At 44.4% G+C, this 10,657-nt stretch overlaps 1 protein-coding gene across 1 annotated transcript in view; it reads right to left on the reverse strand.

Moving 5' to 3' along the window:
* LOC126249797 (rhythmically expressed gene 5 protein) overlaps nucleotides 1–9,290 on the reverse strand; it is a 208,695-nt gene extending 199,405 nt beyond the window's left edge. Inside the window, exon 1 of the mRNA XM_049951485.1 lies at nucleotides 9,186–9,290. Within this exon, the coding sequence (XP_049807442.1) occupies nucleotides 9,186–9,281 (96 nt within the window). The 5' untranslated portion in view covers nucleotides 9,282–9,290. The remainder of the gene's footprint in view (nucleotides 1–9,185) is intronic.
* Nucleotides 9,291–10,657: the final 1,367 nt, after the last annotated feature.

A 10,657-nucleotide genomic window follows, 5' to 3' on the forward strand; every position in this document is an offset into this window, starting at 1 on the left:
CAAGTCCCCTAGAACTTAGAACTACTTAAACCTAACTAACCTAAGGACATTACACACATCCATGCCCGAGGCAGGATTCGAACCTGCGAACGTAGCAGTCGCGCGGTTCCTGACTGAGCGCCTAGAACCGCTAGACCACCGCGGCCGGCCTTGTGCCAGTATCTGTCATCCAAACTCAGTTCGACTCAGTGTGCTGGTGGGTTAGAGAGTTGTAGCTATCAGAGGTGGCAGCTCTGTGTACTAAATTTAACACCAGGTGTGCCCTAAACAACCAAGAGATTTAATGAGTTTAATCATGTATTCTTTTTATTACACTGTAAACTTACAATAAGTAAAATTTCGTTGCTTGTATCTTTTCTAGTGTGGCATCTTTATTGGCCAGCAGTGTACATAACCGCATCATATCATTATATCAGGGGCGCAAACCTATCGTACCAGCAATTTTTCTCTAAAACGACATAAGATACTATTGGTGAAATTCCTACCTCTAAGGACGACTTAAATGATGGTCCTCACATTACCAGGAATCGGCTGGAAATGGAAAAAATGTAAATGGGTAGCTATTCCACAGCTATTGCTGTTGAGTAGAGAAAACTAAACATTTTAAATGGCATCATGAAAGTTTCCGGTCGCTGCCGAGTTGAACCACACTTGTGAAGAGGAACAAATTTTGTAATACGTCTAATATGTTTAAAAATAGTGATCTGATATTGTGAAATGAGAATTGTGTATTCAGTTTTGAGATGAGAGCAAGTAAACTACAACTTCGGAAAGTGTGCTGGTCATCTCCAACTACAGAGATTTTACAGGATGGGCTAAGGTGGGGCTAAATGAATAATTTCAACTTTTTGGGTGCCAAAGGGGCAGTAAATATTTTATTACACGTGTTAAATTGTAATGGTCAATGGAACATAATTATAGCTTTTATATGATAAACGCAAATTTCCTAAAGATCTATTTTTCTTCATTGTAAATAGCAAAATTCAAAATGTTGAAACAATGGAAAAATTTAAAATTTGTGGGGCTATTTGAATTGTAAATGAGGTTACGTGAATCATTGTAAATTGTCATACAGTTACACACAGCATGGAAGATTACACTTTTTAACTGTTCCAGTAGTTGATGCATGTATTTCCCACAGCGGAATCGGCTACGACCAGCAGCCTACACACAAATTCAGTGAAACCACTCCTTGCACTTATCACTCCCCTTTCTTCACAGATTTAGGTTCGTAATAACTGATGCTGCAGGAACCTGAAGGTATGTTTTATTCCTCCGACTCAGCTTAACGTGATGATGAAGATGAATCCTGTTCTGGATATCAAGGTTTCTCTTTGAAATCGATCGCATTTCTGCAACCCTTGACCTTCTTGCTCTGAGAGTTTTTTAAATGAAATTTTCTCTTCTCTCTTGTAATAAGACTACGATGAACTGGTGAGGACAGATAGCAACCTGTATTTTTCTCCCGCCTCGCACGTGTGGTACTGCGTGGTTTTTGCTGGGGTGGCAAAACAGAAGAAAATGATAATAATGCTCAGCTCTGACATTACGAATTTCTTGGAGAGGAGGAGGAGATGCGGGGCCTGGGTTAACTTCTGATTCAGTGGTAACAGAACGACACTCATCATTCAGGAATGCGGATGAAGGAAGGAATTTATGTGATGGTATTTTGTTGGGATTGAAGGGGAAAATGCCCGTGCACTCAGATTACTTCACAGCATTTCCTGCAATACCTGCACATCTCGATCCGGCGTCGAAAGGTTTACCAAAAGCAGATTATATAATGGAGCCTGAATGATTATTGTGTATAATTAGGCTACGTAAATACTTTAAGAAAGAAGATATAGTAAATATTAGATTCCTGTTGAGAACGCCCACAAAGTCTAATTCGTATACCCCCATTCCGTTATTATTTTTAAATGCAAGCACTTGGTAAAATTTACAACAGATGCCGTTGCATGGCAGAGTGCTACAAGCAATACTGTCTTACCTCTTGTATTTTATTCTGGATGATTGTTATCTCGATTAAATATATTCGAAAAAAGCTTCTTGTCACTTGTGCACGACTTGTCTAGAAACGACCCTGTAACATAATGGCGTCCGAGATGCGCACACAGGCTGAGCAGTACAAAAAATTCCATATTTCTATCTACATAAACCCATTATTCAGAAAGCCCAACCCTAAGACGCTGAAGATCAGTACTTTGGGCAAGATGAGAAGTATAAGGGGCGTTCAAAAAGAAACGAGCCGGACATAACTAAACTAAACTAAAGCAAACCGGTGACAGGAGGGTAATATCGTGGAGTGTGTAACGAGGTGTGGTTGCGACCAGAGCGTGGAAGTTCACAGCCCGTCGCTAGAGGGCAAGTGTGCACGTCACGTGACTATACAGAGCTAGCAGCAGTATGCATCAATCGTCCAACGCTGCCAGTCGTGTTGCTAACAGTGACATGGAGGCATTAACAGAAGAGCAAAGAGGTGTTGTTCGTTTTCTGACAGCAGAAGGAGCAGGAGGAACGGACATTCATCGACGAATGTCACAAGTGTACGGCGAACACTGCATGTCTCTTGCAAGGGTCAAGGCGTGGCACAAGCGCTTCAGCGATGGACGGGCGTCGTTAGCTGATGATGCACGGTCTGGAACATCACACTGCATTACTGATGACATCATCCAGCTGGTGGATGCACTCATTACCCAGGACCGCCGAGTGACAGTGGAAACCATAGCCGCCGTGGTCGGATTGAGCGTCGGAAGTGTTCACACCATCATGAAGGAACCACTGCACATGCGCAAAGTGTGTACCCAATGGGTGCTCCACAGTCTTCAACCATACCAGGAAGCATGTCAAATGACCAACTGTCTTGCTCATCTGCAGCGCTATGCTCGGAAAGAGAATGCATTCCTGGCACGAGTGGTGGTTGGAGATGAGTCATGGTGTCATCACTTCGAACCAGAATCGAAACGACGAAGTCTCCAGTGGAAGCATGCAGTGTCACCACCACCAAACAAAGCCAAGGACGTCCACACGAATGCAGGAAAGGTTATGGTGACGTTCTTCTTTGAGAAAGATAGCCCCCTTCCGATTCACTTCCTGAAGCACGGGACAACAGTGAATGCCCAGCGTTAACGCAAACCTTGACCACCCTTCGTCAAGCGATCAAATCAAAACGACCAGGCAATCTCACCCGTGGGGTCATTCTGCGCCACGACAATGCAAAGCCTCATATGGCCAACACAGTCGCGGCACTCCAGCAGAAATTCAAATAGGAGGTTCTCGGCCACCCGCCATACAGTCCGGACCTCTCTTCCTACGATTACGCCATTTTAGTCGCCTTAAAAAGGCTCTGAGGGGGCAAACGATTCACCTAGGACGACGACGTCCAGCTGTACGTGCAGAACTGGTTAACATCGCAGCCCTGGGAATTTTATGAGACAGCCACTCACCGCCTTGTGTCACAGTGGGACAAGTGTCTCAACAGCCAGGGCCAGTACTTCTAACATACATTACTATGCCTTCGGCTCGTTTCTTTTTGAACGCCCCTTATATTTGGGCATCTGTTATGGTAAACTGAAGACACCAAAATACCTACTTCTGTCATTAAGTGTCGTTGTATTCGTCAGTCAGGAAAATTTTTTGATGGAGATACTGAAACTGTGTCCATAGTGAGTTATCAGCATGTGAATGCCATGTAGAATACACGGGTTCGGTTCCTGGTACTGTAAGTGATTTCTCCTTGATGGGAGGACCAAAACGAGGTGCACTCGGTCCCATGATACCAGCTGAGGAGCAACATGAGAGAAGTAGCTGTTCCAAGGTCTGGGAGGCTGACAACAGCAAGGAGAGCGTTATGCCTACCCTACGCCCTCCATACTTCATCCGAATGACGCCACTGGTAGAGGATGGCTAGGCCGTCTGTGGGCGCTCGATGTTCCGTCAGGACAGGAATGCAGGGCTGGTGTATATAGTACCATCTAATCAATACAATAATAACCTTCCAAACAAAAAGTGCACAATTGTGCGAGCTCAATTCAACGATATTAGTTATGAACTATCTGTTCGAAATTCTCAAGCTGACTTCGTTTCTTCCGATCAGAAGCAGTTTTCCGCCAATGTGAAGACATCCATTAACTTTGTCCATTAAAGTTTGCGTGAAATTTAGTTTAACCGACAAAGTTGTGGAGAAAATGGTATGGTGCGATATGTCTAAGATACTTTGCATATCAAGAACTTAGTCGGTCCTGGTTGTATAGTGGAAAAATTTTCAGTCTGTGTTTAATCTAGCCTTTGCCTATCAATGATGTTAAGATTCGACAGGGACGACACGTGGTTCAGATTCCACATTCAACTGCAGCTCCCCTTTTCCCCGTCCGCGTGGGGTAGCCGCGCGGTCTCGGGCGCCTTGTCACTGTCAGCACGGCTTCCCCATGCCTGAGGTTCGAGTCCTCCCTCGGACATGGGTGTGTGTGTTGTCCTTGGCATAAGTTATTTTAAGTTAGATTAAGTAGTGGGTAACCTTAGGGACCGATGACCTCAGCAGTTGGGTCCCATAAGACCTTACCACAAATTTCCAATTTTTTCCCCCTTTTCCCTGGAGGATTAGTGAGGTAGGTTAGGGATACGCAAACCGCCCTAGAGCCGTCCTATTGAAACACTTGCAACAGGCCGTTGAACCACTCGAAATCATCATCATCAACACTTTATCCATCGGCAGTTAGTCTGTAGCCATTCCATACTATAATTAGATTCGAGTTATTTGGTGTTTCACTGTTGGTTGGTCTATTACTGATGCAATGATTTACCTGTTGACGGCCAACTCCTATAATGTGACTCGCACTGCTGCATGTTAAGCACCCAATTAAAGCATTGTAAAATATAACAGCGACTACTTACATAAAAATACCAAGAGCAAATTTCTCCCTCGTAGTCAGACACTTTTTCAATTTTTTGAAAAAATACGGGTTGTCTTCATCTACATCTGCATCATACTCCGCAAGCCACTTAATGGTGTGTGGTGGAGGATACTTTCGGTATCACTATAGGTCCCTCCAACCCTGTTCCATTCGCGAATAGTGCGTGGGAAGAATGATTATCGGTTAAGCCTCTGTATTGCCTCTAATTTCTCGAATTTTCTCCTTATGGTCAATACGCGAGATGTATGTGGGGGGACGTAACGTGTTGTCCCATTCTTCCTTAAAAGTGCTGTCCGAAAATTTCAATGGTGAATCTCTCCGTGATGCACAACGCCTCTCTTGCGAAGTCTTCCAGTGGAGTTTGTTTAGCATCTCCGTAACGCTCTCTCGCCAGCTAAACGATCCCGTGACGAAAGGCGCCGCTCTTCGTTGGATATTCTCAATCTCCTCTATTAGTCCTACGTGATAGGGATCCCAGATAGATGAACAATACTCAAGAATCGGGCGAACAAGCGCCATATAAGTCACTACTTTCGGGATAGTTCATATGATTTTAGTAAACTGCAGGAGCATCCAAGGAAAGGTCCCAGAATTAGTATCGCTTACTGAAGGTTATAATGCACAGATAGAAGTGGGAAAAGAAAGCTGGTTGAAACCAGTTCTTCCAGTGACTAGATCCCGTCTCTCGAGTGCAGTCCTGGAAGCAATTTCTTTTTACGAGTTACATAGTCTCTGGATCGGACTCTTAAATGTTTGAGGATGTCGAATCTGCTGAATGGATGGTTCTTAGAAGATCTGCACTTACGAATGCTTAATTTTCTCATTCTCAAAGCACATTTGTGGATAGGCTCATTTTCTTCACCGAAGATGACGTCTGCAATTGAGACGACTCTCTCGTTTCTTTTTTTTTTTTTTTTTAAGTATTTTCAGAAGCCTTGCAAAGTGATAACTAGTTACACATTTCTCACTGTAAAATCACCAATAAGAATAATATCTTTTGCATTCCAGAAGATCCATGCTTAACTCTCCCGGAAGATGAAATCGACTTCATATTTTTTGGTACAGTTTGCAATGATTGCTTGGGCTGTTGTTCACTTCCGGCGTGAAATGGTGTAGCCATGTCCGATCAAAAGAACAAATCAGCACACAGAATGATCCAGATACTACTGTGAAACTCATTTTGGCGTTTGCTTTTCATTAGCGTTCAATAAATGCGACATCCACATTGTACAAAGCTTTTCCACAGCCGATTCAAATTGTACCATATTATTCCTTCTGATATGCCTGTGGCCTTAATTCACACAGTCTTACCCGCCTATCGTCCAGTAGCACATTGTATACATTCATGGTGGTTTCTTGTATGATTGCAATTTTGAGAAATATTTAAGAGGAATCGTCGTCAAGAGCTGCACGGATACATTTCAAATTAGCATATCATTACCCACATGAAAATAAAAGAGCAGACTCCTCACAAACCTTAAGCTATTTTGGACGAATTTATGAATGAAACAGGCCGAAGTGGCCGTGCGGTTAAAGGCGCTGCAGTCTGGAACCGCAAGACCGCTACGGTCGCAGGTTCGAATCCTGCCTTGGGCATGGATGTTTGTGATGTCCTTAGGTTAGTTAGGTTTAACTAGTTCTAAGTTCTAGGGGACTAATAACCTCAGCAGTTGAGTCCCATAGTGCTCAGAGCCATTTGAACCATTTTTTTAATGAATGAAACATCCAAACCACGACTACTTTAAAATACCTCATAAACAAAACCATCCCACAGAAACAGACGACACGTTACCGCACAATACGTAAATAAAAGGGGGGAGATGTCAACGTCATGGCTATGCCATTTCTATAAATTTTCTCCTTGCCCTAGGACATGGGGCTTAATATTATGTACTGCCAGAAATAATTATTTCTGTGTTACCGCAAGAAGTAAACCTCTTGACACTAATGAAGATGTAGTTTTAAGATATCATTAGGGATGTTGTAGAGACGTGGTTCATTTTGAAAAATGTTAGAAGTTTCAGAATGATTTGCAGAAAATCCTTGCACGGTCCTGCACCTGGAATATGACATTTAACATAACCAAGTGCCATGTAAAATCAATAAGAATACAAAAACCAGCATGATATTAGAGTATAAGATCAGTGTGTCTTTTGAACGTAGCGATATCAGATGTCAGATGTGTAATGATGTTACGTGTAACATATACGCGTAAACGGAAGACATGAAATTTATAATTTTATATGTGTTTTTGGAAAGCAGGTTGAGGTAAATACTGATGTTTACATTAAGCCAAGGTCTAGGATAGTTACGAAGGTGACAGCGTGGCTGTGAGTTGACGAAGCCAACGAATGTAAATCTCAAATCTTCGTCAAATTTTAGGTCATGAGAATAGCTATAATTCGTGTTTATGGATACCCAGTATTGTATTCGATGCGTGCGTTATGTCCACCATTCGGATGATGTCATGGACCAGATCAAATGTATGGTATCGAGAGGTTCAATATTTCCGCTAGTCGGGCATGCGTGGGCACTTGTCACCTGTCTGGAGTTCTAGCCAATCAGACTGAAAAATTGTGGTGGACATTTGAAAGTTATACCCGCCTCTGCAAATACGCAAGAGAGATTGTACAAGAGAGGGGGGTATCCATTGGATGAAGGCCTTCCATTATTGCAAGGAACACCCATAACAACCCTACATGTGTGTGTGTGTGTGTGTGTGTGTGTGTGTGTGTGTGTGTGTGTTCCACACGTTGTCCTAAACCACTGGACCGACTTCAACCAAACTTGGTACACATATCCTTTACTGTCAGGCAACAATTGCTGAGGAGGTAAGAACCACCTACCTATCATGGTTCAGAAGATATGACATCATAAACAATGAGATGCGTGAAAAACTGCCGCATCATGCTTGAAGTTTAAATTTAGTACTTCTGTGATACTAACTCTGTTTGCAACAGATTACGCACACAGTGTCCACACAAGCCGCTGAATGTACTTACACAAATAAAATCATTGTAAGACACATAGTTCAAGAGAAATGACGTCATAAACACTGAGATGCGTGAAAAAAGTGCCGCATCATGCACGAAGTTTTAATACATTTATACTTTACTACTAAGACACTCCTACAGTCGACACCTGGCAGCGCTTTTGACAGCTTTCAACAGCAAAGCGCAACGGCTGTAGGCGAAAACAATAGCCATCTACGGAGCTATGAAGAGGCGTTCCCACAAAGATGTTTACAAAGTCGGGTTGTACACACGCGAAGCCCAGCGAACAGAATCTGTTTCACGAACATATGGAAATGAAATATACTACAAACACAGTTTGTGTTTTGTTTTCGTTTCTGATAGAAAACTGGTGAAACTAATATCCGGACAATGCGTGGATTGTTAGCCAGCTAGTTAATAAAGGGAGATTTCCCGTCCATGTGGACGAGAAGAATCTTACCCTCACAGAAAATTTACACTGATAAGAAGCAGAGGGAGGGAGAGGAATAAATATTACTTCTGTCAGGTACCCTCATCTGAACTCGGTACGATGGCTTGCAGAGTGTTATTGCAGATGAAAATAGTTATGCGTTCAGTACAGGAGTATTTTTGAATTGGAATTCGGCAACTGTACCATACAGCAACTAGTTATAGAGATAACCCAGTGTTTGTTTGGAACGACATATTACGCATTGGTCTAAAATGTGCCAACATATTTTGCCATTACGGCTAGTCACGACATATAGGTCTGAATCGTGAAGGTACAGAACATACCCATTTATAATTCACACCAGTGCCCGAGGCAGGACTCAGACCCGCGACCCGCGCTTTTTTAGCAGGGACGCTACCCAGAGACAATGTAGGGTTATAGCAGTGATAATTTCATCCCTGGAATCTTTCTAGTCAATCGTTCGGTGCCAGTTGAGTGTTTTACCTTTTGTGAGAAACATATCAACACATGTTGCAGCAAGACCCAGACGAGTACTTTAAAATCGACGGACCAGCGCAGAACAGGTAACTTCGTGCAAATTGCATCAGTAGTGGCTTTCGGTAACGATGCGTTTATATGGCTCACACATCTCATACTCGATATACTCGAAGACGCTCGAATCAAATTTAACACGATATATTTGAAACCCTTGCAGATACTTATGGAGACTATTGCCACGCTTCCTGGCTACTAAATCCCTTTGGTGGACACGAAACTGGATCCACAGACGCATTTCTTTTGCGGGAATCGTAAGTTCTACAGCGAGATGGCTGAAGCGCGAGGCGTTACCTTTTCGCCCCTGTTGAGGTACTCCCACATGGGGATGGCGGAGCCGGCGACGGCGGCGGCGAGCGCGAGCAGCGGCAGCAGCGACGGGGAACGCATGGCTTGGCGTCTGGGCCGGGACTGAGCCCGCACATGTAGGTCTCGCGGCTTTCACAAGCCGCCACCGCCGCCGCTGATGACGCAGCCTCGTGTCCACTGACCGACATTTCGAGATTCCCCGCTTAGTCGCCACCACGTGCGATGCGCCAATCCCCAGCCGCGCGACAATGACGTACGTTGCGCCGTGCCCCCCGTCTTCCCTCGTCCTTTCGAGTGTTACCTCTTGTGACCTGCGACTGCTTCGCTGCAGTCTCCCCACGAGAGGATGGGCACCCTATACACTGTCGTTGTCACCATCATAGTCCACGGTAGGAAGTAAACGTCTTTCACTTACATGAAGGCGAGGGATAGAGGAACCCCTAACGCTTTCGTTAAGGGCCAAGGAACAACTATCTATCGCTTGAACATTTGTCCCGTATTTTGCGCGGGGTGGGCGTGGTTAAATCGGATTTGGCATGTTAATGTGAAGGGGTGGCCGGATGCTCTTCCTGCCGCCACCCCGTACCCCCCAGGACGGAATCAGAGGACCCCATCTGTCTGCGTCTACTGTAAATCGAGGAAAGGTGCGGAAGTGTTTCAGATGTCTGTGAGTCGTGTAACTGAGGCGGGACGTGGGGACCAGTCCGGTATTCACCTAGAGGGATGTGGAAAACCGCCTAAAAACCACATCCAGGCTGGCTGGCACACCGGCCCTCGTCGTTAATCCGGCTGGCGGATTCGATCCGGGGCCGGCGCACCTACCCGAGTCCAGGAAGCAGCGCATTAGCGCTCTTTTTTTTTTTAATCTCATTTTGTTCGCTTTTGTTCGTTGCATCTGCTCGGGGCGGACGTCGTAAGAGATCCGTTTAAGTTTGTTGTTGATAGATTAACTCAGTTTTTTTTTATTACAGAGGGCAGCTCACCCTCTGACCGAACACGCTGAGCTGCCGCGCCGGCTGCTCTCTCGGCTAACCTGGCGGGTAAGGGCCAAGGAACAACGTAGTGCTCAATATTAGCAATAGGGAACGCATACCGTATGTTGTTATGCACAGTTCCTTCAATAAATACCGGACTGAACTTTTGCACAAGAACCGAATGGTGCTATTACAAATATGGAACTATTTAGATTGAAGTTTCCTGCACTGACACTTTTTTTAGCGACTGGCAACAAGTTATTTCGTGTGCACGAAGCTTACGAAAGCGCGTGTTTGTCATTTTTTCGAGACCAAGTAATTCTTCAGTCAGTTTTTGGTCACTAGAGGGATAACAGCCCTAGAACTTCCTCCATATTTTCTTGCTTCTCCCCTAAATTCAGACCTACCCGGAAGGGGAAGCATTTTGAGGGCGTTCAATCGATTCATCGTAATGTTTCCATCTGCTTATTTGAGTGACACCGG

The sequence above is a fragment of the Schistocerca nitens genome, chromosome 3 (assembly GCF_023898315.1).
Source record: "Schistocerca nitens isolate TAMUIC-IGC-003100 chromosome 3, iqSchNite1.1, whole genome shotgun sequence".
NCBI lineage: Eukaryota > Metazoa > Arthropoda > Insecta > Orthoptera > Acrididae > Schistocerca > Schistocerca nitens.